Source organism: Liolophura sinensis, chromosome 13, assembly GCF_032854445.1.
Source record: "Liolophura sinensis isolate JHLJ2023 chromosome 13, CUHK_Ljap_v2, whole genome shotgun sequence".
NCBI lineage: Eukaryota > Metazoa > Mollusca > Polyplacophora > Chitonida > Chitonidae > Liolophura > Liolophura sinensis.
Genome location: NC_088307.1, coordinates 6435669 through 6456834, shown reverse-complemented (window position 1 = coordinate 6456834; position 21166 = coordinate 6435669). Strand labels below are relative to the sequence as shown.

The 21166-nt window shown below is 39.2% G+C and overlaps 1 protein-coding gene across 1 annotated transcript in view; it reads right to left on the bottom strand.

Moving 5' to 3' along the window:
• Positions 1-19434, bottom strand: part of LOC135480504 (uncharacterized) — a 32268-nt gene extending 12834 nt beyond the window's left edge. Inside the window, exons 1-8 of the mRNA XM_064760351.1 lie at positions 19359-19434; positions 16846-17661; positions 15205-15391; positions 9218-9282; positions 8157-8282; positions 7627-7704; positions 3890-4038; positions 916-991 (exon numbers count right to left, since the gene is read on the bottom strand). Of these exons, the coding sequence (XP_064616421.1) occupies positions 916-991; positions 3890-4038; positions 7627-7704; positions 8157-8282; positions 9218-9282; positions 15205-15391; positions 16846-17634 (1470 nt within the window). The 5' untranslated portion in view covers positions 17635-17661; positions 19359-19434. The remainder of the gene's footprint in view (positions 1-915; positions 992-3889; positions 4039-7626; positions 7705-8156; positions 8283-9217; positions 9283-15204; positions 15392-16845; positions 17662-19358) is intronic.
• Positions 19435-21166: the final 1732 nt, after the last annotated feature.

Below are 21166 nucleotides of genomic sequence, written 5' to 3'. Positions count from 1 at the left end.
GTCAACATGGTTTCACTGTGAATTACAAATTTGAATGTAAAAACTGTCAACATGGTTTCACTGTGAATTACAAATTTGAATGTAAAAACTGTCAACATGGTTTCACTGTGAATTACAAATTTGAATGTAAAAACTGTCAACATGGTTTCACTGTGAATTACAAATTCGAATGTAAAAACTGTCAACATGGTTTCACTGTGAATTACAAATTCGAATGTAAACATTCTGTTCCATGTTCAAAGCGAATGAAGAATTACAGTAAATTTCTGCTTTCACATTAAATCACATTTCTGTTGAAAGATACACAAAAAATGGAATGATCAGGAGATCTGATCAAATCAAAGGAGAGTTCAGGGTTTCAGGTGGAGCACATGCACAGCTTTGCAATCAAACAGAAAACTACGTTGAAAAGCATAAAAATATGAAGGGGGAAGGAAATAAGACGAAGACAACATACTCGTTTACATTATTTGTTGTTCACGAAAGGTTTCTCGTATTCAAGAAAGCTTCACTTTCACAACGGTTACCAGGACTGACAGACCTTCTGAATGACAGCCTGGGCAGTAGCACTGGGAGCTTGATTTGATTGCTGCATTGGTTGATTGTTCTTAAATGCCATACAGAGGAATTTTTCACTTATTCCAGGGGTAACCAGGTTCATGGGCACAGGGAAACTTTAGTAAACCATTGCCCTTTGGCATACCATTTGACTTAAAGATGTAGAAGAAGCACCACAGCCTGGATTTGAACCAGTCAACTTGTAGGTCAGAGGTCAAATGGCTGCAGCAAAAACAGTGCTGTAACAGACTGTGTCAGATAGGGTCCAACCAGCTATAAATCCACAGTATTTGGGACAATACTTGAAAACACATCCAAACCTGCTTAAGAGATTAGTTATGTCAGAATCAGGGTTACCTTGTGAGAAGACGTCCTCCTGTGTCTTATTACAGACCCAGTGTATGGTTCATCACACGTCTGACAATACCCCTCCCTACAAAAAACACACACACACAAACAGCAAGGTCAGACAAGCACAAAACCAAGGCTCATTTAGCACTGCAGACGGGATTAGGTGTAGGGTGGGTGTGATTGCAATGTGATTGCAGTGGCAAAAAATAGCCATATCTATCGTCATTTCAGTTCTGGTAAACATTTGGGCTCCAAAATTGATGGCTGCCCAAACTTAACTAGCTGTATTAAAACTACATGTAACAAGTAAATTGATTGATATAGCTTAATTGGGATAGTTTACCAATAAAAAGTTAAGTTTTCACACAAATTTCTTTCATTCAAAGACTTTAAAGATGTTAGAAGTTGCACTTTTGAAACTTTTTTATATAGTCACAATGTCACCATTAAAGTTTGGGATCAGAACCTGTAATGTTTTTCTAGATATGGCTCTGGCTCAGGTACTGTACCGTTTGTAGTTTTGTAGAATGATTCATGAGAAGTATCATTCAAAATGCACTGCATTCACCATTAGTTGTTATGGATTGAGCTCAGCTATAAACCTACATTCTGTCTGTTTGCAAATTACATGTAGCAGTATCTGTCAAATTTTCTCAGGTCCTACAAATAATCAGTATCTGTCAAATTTTCTCAGGTCCTACAAATAATCAGTATCTGTCAAATGTATCAGGTCCTACAAATAATCAGTATCTGTCAAATGTATCAGGTCCTACAAATAATCAGTATTGGTCAAATGTTTCAGGTCCTACAAATAATCAGTATTGGTCAAATGTTTCAGGTCCTACAAATAATCAGTTTCGGTCAAATGTCTCAGGTCCTACAAATAATCAGTATCTGTCAAATTTTCTCAGGTCCTACAAATAATCAGTATCTGTCAAATGTCTCAGGTCTTACAAATAATCAGTATCTGTCAAATGTCTCAGGTCCTACAAATAATCAGTATAGGTCAAATGTCTCAGGTCCTACAAATAATCAGTATTGGTCAAATGTATCAGATCCTACAAATAATCAGTATCTGTCAAATGTATCAGGTCCTACAAATAATCAGTATCTGTCAAATGTCTCAGGTCCTGCAAATAATCAGTATCTGTCAAATGTCCCAGGTCCTACAAATAATCAGTATCTGTCAAATGTCTCAGGTCCTACAAATAATCAGTATCTGTCAAATGTATCAGGTCCTACAAATAATCAGTATCTGTCAAATGTCTCAGGTCCTACAAATAATCAGTATCTGTCAAATGTCTCAGGTCCTACAAATAATCAGTATAGGTCAAATGTCTCAGGTCCTACAAATAATCAGTATGGGTCAAATGTCTCAGATCCTACAAATAATCAGTATAGGTCAAATGTCTCAGGTCCTACAAATAATCAGTATCTGTCAAATGTCTCAGGTCTTACAAATAATCAGTATCTGTCAAATCTCTCAGGTCCTACAAATAATCAGTATCTGTCAAATTTTCTCAGGTCCTACAAATAATCAGTATAGGTCAAATGTCTCAGGTCCTACAAATAATCAGTATCTGTCAAATGTCTCAGGTCCTACAAATAATCAGTATCTGTCAAATGTTTCAGGTCCTACAAATAATCAGTATCTGTCAAATGTTTCAGGTCCTACAAATAATCAGTATCTGTCAAATGTTTCAGGTCCTACAAATAATCAGTATCTGTCAAATGTCTCAGGTCCTACAAATAATCAGTATCTGTCAAATGTTTCAGGTCCTACAAATAATCAGTATCTGTCAAATGTTTCAGGTCCTACAAATAATCAGTATCTGTCAAATGTCTCAGGTCCTACAAATAATCAGTATCGGTCAAATGTCTCAGGTCCTACAAATAATCAGTATCGGTCAAATGTCTCAGGTCCTACAAATAATCAGTATAGGTCAAATGTCTCAGGTCCTACAAATAATCAGTATAGGTCAAATGTCTCAGGTCCTACAAAAAATCAGTATCTGTCAAATGTCTCAGGTCCTACAAATAATCAGTATCTGTCAAATGTCTCAGATCCTACACAGTTTCGGTCAAATGTCTCGGGTCCTACAAATAATCAGTATAGGTCAAATGTCTCAGATCCTACAAATAATCAGTATAGGTCAAATGTCTCAGATCCTACAAAAAATCAGTATCTGTCAAATGTTTCAGGTCCTACAAATAATCAGTATCTGTCAAATGTCTCAGGTCCTACAAATAATCAGTTTCGGTCAAATGTCTCAGATCCTACAAATAATCAGTTTCGGTCAAATGTCTCGGGTCCTACAAATAATCAGTATAGGTCAAATGTCTCAGATCCTACAAATAATCAGTATCTGTCAAATGTCTCAGGTCCTACAAATAATCAGTATCTGTCAAATTTTCTCAGGTTCTACAAATAATCAGTATCTGTCAAATGTCCCGGGCCCTACAAACAATCAGTAACTGTTAAATGAAATATTTTATTCTTTACATTTGCGCTTCTTACAAGCTTAGATCTGTCAAACGCAGTATTTAAATTCTCTGATCTTACAATTTACGAATATATGTGCAAAAAACAATATTTGAATCTCGTCCTACAAATTACCACCTTAGTCAGACCAATTCAACATATTCTACTCATACCAATTCTCTGTATCTGTGAAACACAATATTTAATTTGTTCACTTATCTGAATGTAATTTAATTTGTTCACTTATCTGAATGTAATTTAATTTGTTCACTTATCTGAATGTAATTTAATGCCCTACTCAAGAATTTTACACTCAGCTGGGAAAACGGTCACACAAATCTACACATTCCCTTTCCAAACGAACGAATGAATGCTTGGAGTTTAACATCGTACTTAAAAATCATTCCCTGTCCAAGGCTAGGATTCAACCCTTGTGTGCTCCAGCCATTGAAAGAGACAAGCCCCACAACCACTGCCCCTGACTGAGTCCTTACTCACCTGTCATTTATGTCTTTCTCTTCAATGGTCCTGAGGTGAGCCTCAGCCTTAAGTCTGGCCTGGAGCTGGGAGGACTTCTGCTTAGTAAGGTTCAGCAGGTCCTGTAGTCTCTCCTGGTGGAACTCACTCTGCATATGGCTGGTAAAGTTCTGAAACAACATGTGTACATGTGGCTGGTAACGTTCTGAAACAACATGTGTACATGTGGCAGGTAAAGTTCTGAAACAACATGTGTACATGTGGCTAGTAAAGGTCTGAAACAACATATGTACATGTGGCAGGTAAAGTTCTGAAACAACATGTGTACATGTGGCTGGAAAAGCTCTGAAACAACATGTGTACATGTGACAGGTAACGTTCTGAAACAACATGTGTACATGTGACAGGTAAAGTTCTGAAACAACAGGTGTACATGTGGCAGGTAAAGTTCTGAAACAACATGTGTACATGTGACAGATAAATTTCTGAAACAACAGGTGTACATGTGGCAGGTAAAGTTCTGAAATAACATGTGTACATGTGGCTGGTAAAGTTCTGAAACAACATGTGTACATGTGACAGGTAACGTTCTGAAACAACATGTGTACATGTGACAGGTAAAGTTCTGAAACAACAGGTGTACATGTGGCAGGTAAAGTTCTGAAACAACAGGTGTACATGTGACATATTAAGTTCTGAAACAACAGGTGTACATGTGACACATAACTTTTGGTGGCTTTTTGTCACTGGACCATGACAGTTTTTTGTTAGAGATCCTACATGGACAAGAGTGCTAGTCTTCAATACATACAGTTAGTGACCATCTGAAAAACAGTGTACGTCTAGTTGGCTATAAAGTTATGCAACAACAGTGTACATGTAGATGTGGTTTGTAAACTTCTACATGTAGTTCTGCACCACTTACAAGGGACGGTAACCACAAGTGTTGAGTGGTCTCTACCTCATAGGTGCTGATGAGGTTTTTCTTACTCCATCTGTACATCATATCCCAAATATTAAAAAAAAAGGTGTCATACGGTAGTCTTAGAAATATTTTTCCTTAGTCTCTCTGATGACACTTTATGTTTTGTTTTCTTTCATTTAAAATCGTAAAATTTCAGAACAAACAATTCACAAGTACCATTTATTCAGTGCTAATGTTGTCTTTGTGGTAAATCAAGCCAATGAGATGAGCCAATCCCCTGCCAAGGGAAACAAATCTTGTACACAATGGAACAGAAGCACCCTCTACCCACTTGAATAACAATACAGCGTCATTTCACTACTATTACAAGCGATCATGAATAATCATAGCTGGCAATGTTACTCTAGTAAGAATTACAAAGTATTACAGCTCAGGCTAAAAGTCAATTGCTTACCGCTCGTATCGCGCTATGAGGTACTGAATAACGCTCTACTGACGCGTGACAAACTCTTCACTGAACTGTGTCAAAGACCTGCTGAGGCACGTAGGATTATCCTTGAAAGGTGTGAAAATAGTTCTAAATAACGAAGGTGTGGTCATAGTCTATTCAGTTATGTGAAAATACACTAGCCGTGAAGGCGGACAATTTATCTTGCAAACTGTAACCTACCTGAGCACAACAAAATCAGTTCGTCACCTTGAGTAAGGGAGAAAATATGTGATCGGAAGTCTTTTACTGGTGTTGATGGTTGGCAAAGGCCTACTCATTTTGTTACACATTTATATTATGAAATGCAAAACCTTGCCACCAAGATTTTACAGTAAACTTGCCAAATCTCCACATAAACTTTACAAACCAATGCGACTTTATGAATAAAGCACGTGTAATATCGCAGGCTTCCTGTCTAGGTCATCGCCCCAACACAGGCAGACAGCAGTCTCATGTGGCCATACCTTTGCGTGATTCTTCACGCTCATGTCTTATCATCTGTTGCATTTGTATAAAGGTGACAACTAAAAACGTCATGCATTTACATTACTGCAAGGAGGGAGTAAGCCTCATATCAAAAGAACTAAAAGAAAACAACAACAACTAATTGTAGGTCAGAATTGGCCATCGCCAAGCTGAACAACTTTCACTGTAGCTTACCTTTCTAGTTAATGGACACTAGTTGGTGTGGCTGGTGACTGCTGCTTTTTTTTTTCAAGTTGACTGTTGCATTTGCAAAGTTTTCAAGATAGGCATACATCAATGATTGTCTACAGACTTGCAACCAAACTGCCACACAGCAAGGTGCACAAAAGAGGGATTTACACAGAAACAGTGAGACCACCACCAGCAATTTTGAGAGATTAATTTACTTGTCTTGTTTACCATTTGTAAAACCATATGTTGTGTATCAGTTAATAAAGCTCGACACTTGTGAGTATTATTTACTCCAAATGCAATACCGTGTGCCTATTGTTCTTCAATCTTTTCACTGCTGAACACTAAAGAATGGAGGAGTTCTTGCCTGGTCTCTGCATGACACTTCTGGGTAGTTCAATTAAGCCTACAATAATTTGCTTTGCTGTTGATGCCTAACACTCATGATATTTTCTCACATTTGTATAGTAAACAGCAAAATATTACTGTCCAAAACAAAAAAAAAACAAGACAACAAGTGGTAAATATATGTTTACACGTGATACACCTATAAGCTATTCACACACATTTTGTTTCACATTTTATACAAGTTCACTAATAACTGATTCCTGAATTCATCAGGTAATGATTCAAATCATGTATTGTTAAGCCTAACGAATAAGTCGAATGAATTCCGTGAAAGCATTTTACAGTCAAAAAGGAAAATATTTCAGGCATGCTGTACCCAGTAATCAAAAAATTCAAGTAATGTGTATTGGTGCAAATGGGAAATGATTAGTTCTTTTAGTGATGGGAAAACCCTTAAGAGCAAATAATTTTCTTTTGTTCATGCGTTTACTATGTGGGTGCTGTTCCTACAAACAAACTGTTCCTGCATGGTTTTGCACAAACTTCAAATTCTTCAGAAAGTCACACAGACAAAATCTAACTTGTCCTTCATTGCGTTTTCCTCTTTCACCATTTTTATACATGAAATTCGTATTGTAATGGTGCGTGGTTGTCGTTGCATGGCGTATCAGCGTCTAAGTGTCAGTTTGGTTTTTTAAATAACCAAGTGACAGATAATTTTTCCCTGGCAGAGGACTCCCACAACAAGGAAAACTTTCTATGGAAGAGATGAAATATATTTGTCCACTTTTTAACATTTTCAAGGGAGATGAAGAATGAGCTAGTTTTGGCAGTGGTGGTGATCCATTGCAAATCTTGTATGAACCCACTTGTAAATCATTAAAGTTTGACCCTATGCGATCAGAAGTACAAACATCAGACATTTTACTTCAGTTTCGTGTACTGTGTTAGCCCCTTCAAAAATCTTTTAAATCATTCATACAAAGAACTAGATTTTTCCCTGTCAACTTTCCATAGCCAGCCCATAGACATTATACCGCTCAGCCACATGAGAGTGATCAGTCACAGTTGGACGGACTCTGCAGGTGACTGTCTGTCCCAGAGCTTTCCACAGGCGCTCTACAAACTCTCTACAAGGCCTCGAGGAATGTGCTAATCTCCTGCCTGGATCTGACTTTTGGCCTGAGCTGTAGTGTATGCATAGGGCACTACTCTTCCATGGTTCACAGGATTTGCCTCCCTTTAGAGATGGCTCATGCAATGTAAGTCATGAAATAACATCTTCAGATTCTCAGCCAATAAGGGTGAACATATGTCATGAATATTCTTTAAACTTACAGCTTTATTGTTACATTCCACCTTACAGGTATGGCAGAAGTACGGAGATTTCTTTTCTTGGGATTTCTGCTTCCTCTCCTGAAAATCAGACACAGCACAATATACAGAAATCAACCAACACAACGACGACTGATTATAAACACTGAAAAATACTCTTATGAAAAAAAACAATGTACACATCTCAAGTCAAACAATGGAGGACATACATGTGCATGTAACAGTAATGTTGTATTTAGGCTGATTCAGTTCACTTCAATATTCGTTCATAAACTCATGCAATATACATAATCACAGAAAGTTTAAGTTTAAGAATGTTGACACATCACCTAAAATTCAGCTTCTTGTACCACTGACTATTGCTTGATTTATCAGCCTTGGTGGGCCACTTGAGAATACACCAAAACACATAAGTGTTGGCCTAAAAAGTATCATTTTAAGGTCTTTATATACATTCTGAAAGTGCAGTTTTCAGGCCAAAGTCAAGATGAAATACTATGCTTAACATGACTAATTAGTATGACTACCGTTACCTCCTTTTTGTCTGATATGGAACGGCCCGTCTTGTCCACGGTGACGCTGAAGTCCCCGTCCCCCTCCTCTAGCCCCAGGGGTGATGTCTCTCCAGACAGGCTCCCCTCCGTGCTCCCTCCACGCCTCTGTCACAAGACAGGGACAGGTTAGTGAATACACGCGGGAGTGTTATGAAAATATATACTTTCATTCTTCAACCTTTTCATATGTTTGCAAGATGTTTACTCAAGCATATTCTATGGATATGATGCAATATAGGCTTAAAAATTATACTTGTGGGACCCTAAAACTCACCAGCCCAATCAACGTATTATTGTCCCCAAAATCAAATTAAAAACATGCATAAATTGGACCAAGTGCATTTATCTTCATGATTTACTTGAATGTCCTGTTTTCCAGTAAGTAGCAGTGTCCTTCTCATGACACAAATCATATACATGAATAACATTAACCATACCTGAAGGGGATAACTTTGTAAGTATTGTAAAAATGATTGTTATGAAAATCAAGATAGTCTAGATCATAGGAGGTATACACAAAAATATCATGGAAGTCTGGGTAATGCGATTAAAAAGGCACTGTCTACCCAATATCGAAATTGTGTCTAAAAACAAACTAGTCCAAATTTTTGACTAGAACTGCAGCAAGTTCTAGTCAGATGTTGCTCGATTTAGAATCATTGACATTGTAAGAGATTCAGCGTGTGTGAGGTAAGCACTCTTCTTCTTCACAATACTGTTCAAAATGAACATACCAGGCAAAAAACTAACTGCGGACGAGTCTGACTAGAACTGCAGAATGTCATCAAGCTTAAGCAATATCTGCTGCAAGCTCATCAGAAAAACCGGACTACAAACGGGCAGACAGACCATCACGCCCCCTCCCCCCATCTGCCCTTCATTGTTGTGCGGGGCTATAATATAGAAATACATAAATCAACGTAAGAATAATGGCCTTGTATGAGAAGGTGCCCGCTGAATGTATGCTTGGGGTTTTACCTAACAATTTTTCAGTCATACTGAACACAATGGGTGATCAGGTGCCCCTGATGTGTACATACCTGTTCCTGGTCATCGGTGGGCTCAGCTGGGTCATACACATCCCTGGTCTGTTGCGTACTGCCTCCTGCTCACAAACACATGACAACGTGATTACACCAAGGTTAACAGTTGGAACAAGGAGACAAGATCAACCTTACAAACATGGAATTATACACATAGGAAGAAAAACATGTTACACAATGGTTTAATGTCATACTTCACAATTTTTCAGTCATATGACGAAGAGTCATTAGGATGAGTTTGAGTGAGTGCTTAGAGTTCAACGTCATGCTTAACAATTTTTCAGTCATATGACGACGAAGGAGTCCTCAGAGTGCATGTACGTGTAATGTGCCTCTTTGTTGCCACTTTTATCTCTAGTGCTATTTCACTAAAACGACTTACGGAAGGAAAGTAAGGCACCCCACCCAAGCCATTACACTGATATGGGTCAACCAGTAGTTTCACTATTACCTTAAGGCTGAATGCCAACCGAGGAAGCTACAACTTCCTCTTTTTACGTCTTAGTTGTGACCCAACCCAGGAATGACACAGCAATGACTCACCGCCGAAGCGGACGCTCGACCAACTCAGACATCAGTGCCGGTACAAGTCATTAGGTGTGCGTGCCTATTCTGTGATGATGGATGGCATGGAATCGCCCTGCCATCAAAGTGTTGCCGCCACTGAAGCATCACCAGACATGACACCCTACCCTGTCACATTATACCGACACCGGGCCACCTGGTCCTGTGTCCTTGCTCTAACCTCTCAGTGCTGAGGGCCAAGGGAGGCAGCAAAAATTACCCATTTTAAAGTCTTTGGAATGACACCACCCAGGTTTGATCCCAGGTCTGTTCTGTATTAAAGTGAGGAAACTTCAGTTCTGTGGCATACAGAGGTTATGATTCATTAGGTGAGAGGCCCATGTTAAAATAGGACAGGCCTTTGTCACAAATTTGACCCATCCACCTACCAACACACAGTACGACTAATCGACTTACAGAGGTGTTTAGGTCGTAGCTAAAAATGGCTTACGTATCTTTTTTCAACTACAAATAGGACGATGTACATGTTGGCAAGATGGTTTAATGATTAAACCTTGTAGTTGTCTCACTGTACAGGGGACAACACAAGGCAGCTTTGAATGTGATTTTTTACAACAGAGTGAGGAAGCATGTGGGGTTTGTCATTTGTTTCTTTGTTTTTTGTTGTTGTTTTTTTTTTGTCGAAGGATGCCAGCATATTCTGGACATTTATTATCACACATCTGACACTGACTGGCAGGTGCTATAAACATTTCCCAGGTTGTGGTTCATGCATGCAAACCAATTTCAGTTTTAAAATTTAATATCTAGTCTTCTGCCTATAACAGAGGCACGTAATTCTCCTCCTAGAAACAAAAAGTTTTGCCTGAAATAAAATAGAACTCAAAGTATTTTATCATTTATATCTGCTTAATGATACAAGGTCCATGTCCTGAAATAAAGTTTATATGCAAATTTGTGCAATATATGGCTGAGCATGATGTGCTGAGTGATATGCAAATTAGGCTGAATGAAAGGGATGTCAAAACAACTCATCTCATTCCGAACTTTTCTTAGATTTTTCTAGAAGCTAATTATGAACAATAAGCAAGCAACAGTTACTACAGGGAAAAGAAAAAGACAGCATTAAATATACAAACGCAAGAAATGGACCATAGTGATACCTATATCAGATCCATGGGCCCTGTCTTGTCTATTGCCACGGCAACGTAAGCAACAACCATGACAGCACAATCAGTTCTGAATGAATGAATGCTTGAGGTTTAACGTCCTACTAAACAATTCTTTAGTCATATGACAACGAGGTGAGTGTACATAATACACTGTGTCTTTTAGTCCGCTTATGTGTCATGCTGAAGACACCAGACATGACACCCCACCCAATCACATTATACTGACACCGGGCCAATCAGTCCTGTCTCCTAGCTCTAACCTCTCTGTGCTGAGCCACAAGTGAGGCAGCAACAAGTTCAATTTTTACAGTCTTTGGTATGGCCCGACCCAGGTTTGATCCCAGGTCTCCCGTCTTGAGGCCGACATTCTAACCATTAGGCCACCCAAGCGTCCAACCAGTTCTGACGTGACCTATAAGATCTGCAAGATACAGTTCCAATTTTGCTCATTTGTTTTTTTGAATAAACTGTAAAGTGTTATGAGTACTTCTGGACTTCTGTAGTTTGAGTCACAGATTAGAGAACTATGCATTCAACCTGATCCATGTCAATATAAAGGGATGACTAAAAAAAATATCGTATCAGAATGATGGTAACCATGGTACCTTGACAAAAGCGTCTGCACACAGAACCTCACCCACTGACAGACATTGAGTGTCATGTGAGCGGTGGAGCTATAATGGCCAAACGCATATTCATGTAAGCTGACCATTACAGGCGCCACATGTGCACTGTAGACAAACCGATGGTCCAAAAAGCCACTGCAATGGAAGAACAATAACAAAACATTTGTATCCGTTGAAACTGAAAAAGAAATTTTTGAAGTTTTGAACCAACAGAATGAGGAGATTGGAGAGGCCCTACAAAACCGATCATACAAATAACAAATTGTATTGTTTTCTAGGGCCATCACAACATTCAACAAAACCCACGAACTGAAACAAGAGATCACTGTTTGATTTTCCGCATATTTTACAGATAATAGTTTGAAGTTTTGCTCAGTTGAAAGAAGGAGAATGGAAAGGGCCTAACCAGCACAGCAAACAAAAAACATTCTCCAGAGCCAAACAGACAGTGGACAAAAGTTGACAACCTATTAGTAAGAGATCACTGTCTGATTTTCACACATGTTACAAACAGAGCAAAAAGTTTTAAATAAATGAAATGGGAAGAATATAGAGGGCCTAAAAACAAACAAAGAAGAATTTTCTTGAGCCATAGAGACAGTGGACAAAACCAACTTAGGGAAGAGACCACTGTTTGAGTTTACATATGTTTTGCGTATACGTGTATATAAATTTTTTCGAAAAAATGACATGGGGTGAAAAGGAAAGGGCTTAACAAAACAGGTGTCATTACTGAAATACATTCAGCAATTTCAGATATGTTGTCTGAATGAGGAATCGTGTGTATTGGAGAACATGCACATAATGGTACATACAGTTTGTGAAATAGGGCTCTTATGAGCATTAGTACGAAACAACACCAGCGCAGCAAAAGACAAACTGTCTTCTATAAGAGACAGCAAAAGTGAAGAACAAAAGCATTTACAGGTCTTGTGATATACAGCTTGTGGCTGGACACAAGTCCATATAAAACACGAAAAGACAAAGCAATTCACATGTTGAACACTGGAAAGACCTGGCAAGTTCACATGTTGAACACTGAAAAGACAAGGCAAGTTCACATGTTGAACACTGAAAAGACCTGGCAAGTTCACATGTTGAACACTGAAAAGACCTGGCAAGTTCACATGTTGAACACTGAAAAGACCTGGCAAGTTCACATGTTGAACACTGAAAAGACAAGGCAAGTTCACATGTTGAACACTGAAAAGACAAGGCAAGTTCACATGTTGAACACTGAAAAGACATGGCAGGTTCACATGTTGAACACTGAAAAGACAAGGCAAGTTCACATGTTGAACGCTGAATAGACCTGGCAAGTTAACATGTTGAACACTGAAAAGACATGGCAGGTTCACATGTTGAACACTGAAAAGACAAGGCAAGTTCACATGTTGAACGCTGAAAAGACAAGGCAAGTTCACATGTTGAACACTGAAAAGACATGGCAGGTTCACATGTTGAACACTGAAAAGACAAGGCAAGTTCACATGTTGAACACTGAAAAGACATGGCAAGTTCACATGTTGAATACTGAAAAGACAAGGCAAGTTCACATGTTGAACACTGAAAAGACATGGCAGGTTCACATGTTGAACACTGAAAAGACAAGGCAAGTTCACATGTTGAACACTGAAAAGACATGGCAAGTTCACATGTTGAACACTGAAAAGACAACTAGAGCAAAAGACAAAGTTTCTAACAGAGAATTGTTACAACACAGGCAAGTCCACATGTTGAATACTGAAAAGACAGCTGGAGCAAAAACTGAAGTTTTAAACAGAAAATTGTTACGGCAAGTCCAAATGTTGAATGCTGAAAAGACAAGTAGAGCAGCAGCCAAAGTTTTTAACACAAAATCGTTACGACTTAAGTAAGTCCAAATGTTGAATGCTGAAGAGCAAACTAGAACAAAAGCCAAAGTTTGAAAAGACAGTTGTTACAAGAGCTACATGTGTAGGACTTGAGGCAAGAATACACCATAAGCAGAGGGCTAGCCAGAAGAGTGTCACATTTGCAAGTATTTGTGATTGCTAACAAAAAGTGATCCCTTGCACCAGACAGTAATCTGACACCCTTTCTGTCATAAGTTGCTTGCTTCTGTATTTGTAAAATTTACTGTCTGGTATCATACATGTAGAGTAGGAAATGCTGTTGAGAAACAATATTAATGTGATGGAATGATTTCAAACTGACCCCTTAGTAGCGGAGTTTGCCACACCAAGCATGATACTGTCAATATGTAACTTATTTCACTGGAAGCTAAATAATGAATAATAGTCTAAAGCTGACCTAATTCAGGCTGGCTCAGTGCTAAACTATGGCAAAGGAAAACAGCTGGCAAATGAATCAGATTACCTGTGACCACAAGGAAGAATGCATTCACAAGATTTCAACAGTCTGGTACACCCTGACATTATATACACAGTGTGTGAAATTCGAGTGCATTAGCAACATTTCAATGCCAGTAGGACTACGTCACCCCAACTACATGTACTTCAACCCCTCCCCTCTCCCCCACCCACACGAAAAAAACACATTCGGAATTTCTGTGACATTAGGAAGCAATAGGATTCTTTAGAATTTAAAAAAAAAACAAATTTAAAAGGCAATCCTTACAAAATTTTTTGTCCGGCGTAACCCAACCCTATAAAAAAAAATTAGGTCAAGCAAGTACGGAATTTTTTTGTTTTTCTTTATTCTCACAACTAAAAAAAGATAAGGATTTGAAGACATCAACATGGACAGAAAAATTAACAGGAAAAAAATTTCTAACAAAATCTCAATAAAAACTTCAGAGTAAACCCTTTTGGGGAGAGGGGTCAGTCAGGCTAAAGTTCAAAATCCATAAGATTGAAAACTGTAAGCAAGGAAATGTTATCAAATTTAACAAATCAGACTGCAGAATACAGCTGTTTGTGCTGACATCAGGCAAGCTTGGTTTTACCTTTCAGCCGAAGTGGTAAGACATCTTCTTTCCAATTTCTCTAATTTAATCACCTGGCCATCTTATAAAGAATTCCACACTGATTATTGATTACAACAGTTAACAAGTATATCAGAACTAAATGACTGTAGCCGTTAAGGTCTGGATCACCTCTTCTGAAATCACTTTGATTATATTATTTGTTATCTTTCCTTTTGAGCCACAGATTTTTAATATGTCGGCCATATAATTTAATTCAGCCATGTATTTAATCCCATCTTGTAAGTGAAATATTCTCCAGTGTTCCATAAAACACAAATCAAATACATACATACATAAATATTCAAAATTTAAACAAGATTCATCAGTACCTTGTATATAGTGAAACCAATTTCCCTTCAGCAGTAACAGGACAGTATCAGAAACTTGACTAATGGACAAAATTGGGGTTTTAGTTACCACTGCAGTTCATTCATGTGAGAAAAGACAACTCAGATGTCAGAGTTTTCAGATTTGAACTCACAAAGACATGCAGACAAGGCTGAGAGAGTGACAGTGAAAGTGAAACTGAAAGGAGATCAGTGGAAGTGTCAGACAGAGGGCAGATAGCAGATTGGCAACCCACCAATCAGGCGTGTTATATGACAGGCTTGAGGCAAAGATGAACAATGATGTAACAAAACAAGACAGCAAGACAGATATGGAAATCAGGGGGGATAATTCAGTAGAGGTTACCTTGAGCAGGCTGCCAGCGAGAATTCTGGGATCTGTCAGAATGACTACTGCCACTGCTGTCCCGTCTACCGCCAGCAAACCTTGGGACTGACCTTCTTAAGTTGTTGTCATGGCGATCATTTCTATTATCTGGACGGTCAAAGGTGCGGGGTGGAATCTGACTGAAACTGCCCCCTGTTGAGAATTGCTGTAACCAGGACAACAGGAGGGGATAACCACTGAGTTACATACACAAAGAGAAAGCTCTGACCCAAACAGTAACAGAATACACAAGAGTTATGGCCCTTTGGTTTAAGACCCAGACAATGTCTTCAGAATGGTCATGAATGTGAAGAAATGAGAGAATATGGAATACAAGAGAATATCAATGACATTGTGCAGTCATCAGTGTACAAATAAGAAATTAAATCTGCCAAAACAACTATAGATGCAGCACAAGTACATTATTAACAGATATAGATATCCAAATATAAAAGATAAGAGGAAAGCTGGTGTTCAACATTTTTGAAGAGCTATGACATTGGGTCCAATATATGTGTCTTTGATATTAGCATCTGTGTGCCAGTAGACAGGAAAAGGCTGTCACCAATACATGTAAGCTGACAATTCAAGAAGAGTTAGGAGGGTTTCTGAGGTCAGATTTAAACATGACATTACATACAATGTAGAGGACAATGTTTTGAATACTGAAATGATCACACGAAAAGAAGCAATATGGACAGCATACATGTAGATGAATCAAGACGCACTGTACATATCTGTGCATGATAAGGAAATGAAAAGTGTAGACTGTACAAGTAGATGTATTTTGTGTAACCGAGTCAGATGTCACATACCAACCAGAACCATCTGAAAGCAGTTTGACGGTGAACAAGGAGAAAATGTATATGTAGGCTCAACATGTTGGCTATGTGTCAAACCTGTTCTGTGTATCAGTGGGATACACTTTGGAATACCTCTATAGGGCCTTAAGGGACACGGGGGCCTCCGTGGCTCAGTTGGTTAGCACGCTAGCGCAGCGTGATGACTCAGGAGTCTCTCACCAATGCGGTCGCTGTGAGTTCAAGTTCAGCCCATGCTGGCTTCCTTTCATGGGAAGGTCTTCAGCAACCTGCGGATGGTCGTGGGTTTCCCCTGGGCTCTGCCCGGTTTCCACCCACCATGATGCTGACTGCCGTCGTATAAGTGAAATACTCTTGAGTACGGCGTAAAACACCAATCAAATCAAATAAAAATCAAAACTTAAGGGACACATGTTCACGGGAGTTACAAGTAGTGGCGCTTGCATATATACTGAAACTTGGGGTTACAACCCTGGTGGTACACGGTCTTCGCGCACGAACAATGGGCGAATGGAGCCTTATCTACACCAAACTTTTGGTATATGCGCGAGCGCCCCCACACAAAACTCCCGTGAACTCATGTCTCTCATAGGCCCTATAAACAGGTCTAAAGGTCCAGGTCCACTTGTCAACTGATGGCAAAAACCAGTCTATTACCACTGAATTGTAGATGTTGCATGCTAGAGGCTTACCGAATTGTCTGTAAAACAAAGGTATTAAAAGCAAAGATTCCTACTAATCAATCATAGTTTATATATGGTACAGTACAATGCCAGTCACACTGACCACTGCCACTCACCCCTAGATCTTTACGGTACCTCTTCACATCCGGTTCAAACCTGTTCCTTCCGTCCATCATCCCAGCCCTCTTTCGTTGAGCAAGTTGATTGGTCGGATTAGTATTGAGGTTAAAGATGGAGGGAATAGGCGGGTTATCTAGCAGGCCCAGGCCAGAGGGCGCTTTTCTCCCCAAACCTGCCATCTGACCCAGATTTTGAGCTCCGAAATTTCCTCCTTTCATTCCTGCTATTCCCCCCGGCATTGAACCAGGTGGTCGAGGGAAGTTACCAAGAATGCTGTTGGCAGCTCTCATCTGGTTGTTTATTTGTCCTGATGCTCCCTGATTCGACATTGCCCCCTTTAGGAGACTGTTGACAATGTTGAGTTGGGTGTCGCGTATATTCTGTGTTGGCAGACGCTGCTGTTGTTGTGGTTGTTGCATTTGTGGCTGTTGACGACGTTGCTGATGCTGCTGTTGTTGTTGTTGCTGTAAGAAGTTTCCCATGATGCCATTCTGATGCTGCAAAATGTTGGCCATCTGTTGGTTGCCTCCCTTGGCGCCTCCCATTCCCATTAGGCTCTGGGCCACTCCCATGCCAGTCCCTTGACCTGCTGACCCAAAACTGGGCATCTGCATGCTACGATTACCTGGGCCAGGGGCTTGCCCAAGAAGTGACGTGTTAGCAGGGTTAAATCCAGCAGGGAAGCCCCCTCTACCTGGGGCATCTCCAAGTAACCCAGCTCCAGGCAAACTTGAGGGCTCAAAGCGGCTTGGCCGTCCGCCTCTTCGAGAATTCTGTTGCATCATTATCTTATTTAATAATTTAATATCCAGCTGAAATACAAAAAAATAATTACACAATATAAATTTACCATCATTTACTATGAGCTTTTTTATTATCATATATATTTATAACCACTATATTATGGTATTCACATCAGTCCTAATTACCCCTCTATTCTAAGCATTCATTTCTACTGAGTCATTTCCTGGTGCGCATAAGGCACATACATTGCAATTGCATGTTCACAGGTTAAATAGCATTTGACTCATGAGCTGCGGTTATTATGCTTGACTGATTTCTACATAAACAAAGTCTACACTTTATGTCGTGAGATTTAATCTTGTAGAACAAATGCTTATTAATATCATTACATTTCAATTGATACCATGTCCACTAATTAATATAGAATTCCTCTCAATACAAGACTTCGGCCGTAAGTGGGAAGGTCTGTCAGCAACCTGCGGATGGTTGTGGGTTTCCCCCGGGCTGTGCCCGGTTTCCACCCACCATAATGCTGGCCGCCGTCGTATAAGTGAAATATTCTTGAGTACGGCGTAAAACACCAATCAAATAAATAAATAAATACAAGACTTCGGAAACTATGCAACCGATAAATGCAGTCATATAACTATTACCTTACTTTAGAGAAGTGTGCTAATAGCAAGTAAGCCATAAGTTATCTATGGAATACAAACATAGTTTCAAATATGTCTAACAACTCCTGTCTATTATATACAGACACTAAAACAAAAAATGCAACAAAAATTTAGTGGTTAAAATTGCTCAGTGAATGACTGTGAATTGTAGAATAAAATATGCTGCCATAATTAAAAACTCCAGTATGCCAAGACAGCACTTTCAGATTATAATTTAATCATTTAAGTTGATATCATTGATATGCTATGGTAAACAATGCATCACTGAAAAAAAGTAACTTCTCGGACATCTTCTTTGTCATGATCATGCTAAATAATGCAAAACACCAAGTTATCTGGGTACTGAAATAATGTCACAACAAAACCTTGAATGGGAATTTTCATGCCAGTGTGTTTTTAAACTGTAGAAAATAAGAAAACAAAATTGGTCAAGTCTAGTGTGCTTGTGAGAATTAGACCTATATAAGCAACACTTTAGTGCTCTGAAGACCCAGTATACTCAAGAACTGAAGTGTTTCCCTGTGGCCTGCAATTGATGCCCCTTGAAAAGTTGAGTTTGATCAAAAGTATGGTAATTACGTCAGACGCTAAATTTATCTCAAATTTTGGCAAACTTATAAATTCCATCTCATCTGATGGTATATCGTTAAGATGAACTGCTGAGTTGAACATCAAATGCACGCTTTTGCAGAACATCAAATTCTCTGATACGATTACAATTTATTTTACATGTATTTACTGTCCGTTACTTATTTTACATTTTCATATGTAGGCCTATATCGGAACATGATATATCCCAAATAGTCGACTGACTAACGAGAGGGCAAGACTTGACAATATCATTAACAAATATTAAGAAAATTCGCACAATGTCATAATTAAGGGTGTCCATCGGAGTGCCCGTCCGCTGGAATGCAATGTTTCCAAAGTTGTTGTTGTGACCAGTTATGTCATTCGTTGCACAACGAATGACTGCAAGTCACAGTGCTCTCTGTTTTGAATCTTATTACGATACCTAGGCACACGAGACATCAAACCGCTTGTTAAAACTCGGAAGAAAACACTCGTGGAGCTTTAAAGACAACAGCTACCTGTCCAAATCAACCCCAGTGGAGGAAGCCATCGACTTCGAAAGAAAGTCTGAGTTCAGACTTGTTTTTCTTGGCAAATATGGCCGAGTTAACGAGGGTATATGTAAAACAAGCACCATGCATGTTTAAACCGAACACGGACTTGGCTCTTTCAGTTCTGACACATATATGTACGCCTACTTATTGATATTTTAGAATTTTCGCCCTCTGCGAATGAAGATGTGATTTTAGCATATAATTTTAGCTCGTGGCCAAGAAGATAAGATATGATATGCAGATAATTAATGAAGATACCGTTATGTATATATATATATATATATATATATATATATATATATATATATATATATAAGGCCATTGATCCAGGTGTCCTGGCAACCGCGTTTGTTGACAAGTTGTTTTCGTGCACTCAAGTTGAGATCAAAATCTCGCAAGATAAGCTAGGTATAATATGTATGTATGCCTGAGGCCTGTACGTCGTTCAGCCTTTTGACGACAAGGAGTCATAAGATGTTTGTTCATATCTGTGTCTTACGACAGGGCGAGTCCGTATGCCGCCGAAGTACTGCCGCCACTGATCCAACATCATACCGCACGAGATAGGCCAGCTGTCTGGTGGGTGTACAGGCCTATTACTTTGCCTATAGTCTTCCTAATAGGCCTATGTCACTGATATTTAACTAGTGTTAGTAGGCCTGTATGTATAGGCCTAGCAGTCGTCCCAATAAAGAAACGTGTATACCTATGAATTTTCACACAGGCCAGTTTGACCTGTTTAGTTCAAAGTATGCTATAGGCCTATAGCTCATTTAAAACACCGTCATTGGAAGCAAACTTGCACAAGTAACTCAGTATGCTAGTGATTATAAAGGCTCCAGGAAGTTGTAGGTGTTACATGCTCATCTGTGTGGTAGTTTATACCTCTATACGTCTATGGCGATACGTGCGCTTTTTATGCATGTTTGTTACTTGTATACGAACCTCTTGATCACCGCTGAGCGCCAACCGAGTCAGCAACAAGTATATAATATTTTGGTATGTATATAAGTCTTTGGTATGACCCGAACCAGGCTTGCGTGCGCATTGTGAAATACCCAAGCGCCAGGGATGATCACGGTTGACTCGTACGCGTATTATAATTTGGGACAGAAATTAGAAATCCTAGACCATTTGAAAAAGCCTTCACCCATGAGACTCAGTTGTTGAAAACTCAAAATAATGTCCTAAATTGAACATTAAATCTAGCTGATGCTTGAGTGATGCAAGAATATATTCGGGTATTTTAGCAGATTATTCAGCCCTTACCTGCAGCAGATTATATTCTTTTAAGTACAGCACATACATTCTATTATTTCAACAAAGGCTGTAGCCTATAATTCTAACAAGATATCATGTTGAATGTGACACAGTATTGCGTCATACTAATCTACCGTAGGCCTATACGTTCTGTCATCACTCAGACAACAGACTTCCCGACAAAGTTAACACTTTGTCAAGCGCCTGGAGCGGCTGTTCAAGTGCTGTTCAAGTGCTGTTCAAGTGGTGTATTGGGTAATGATTGATGAGATATGGAAGCCGGATAAGACTATCATCGTACCATCGGTCCATCGCCCGGTGATGGCACGAAGCGATGGAAGGATGACACGAAGCGATAGAAGGATGGCACGAAGTGATGACTCAATCGAACGATCGAAGCAATGGCACAATTTAAAGATGTCCTGGTGGAAAGTGAACAGAACAAACACAAGGATAATTTGCTCTTAAAGAATTTGCTCTTATTCAGTTCACTATTTTTATATAACGGCGTA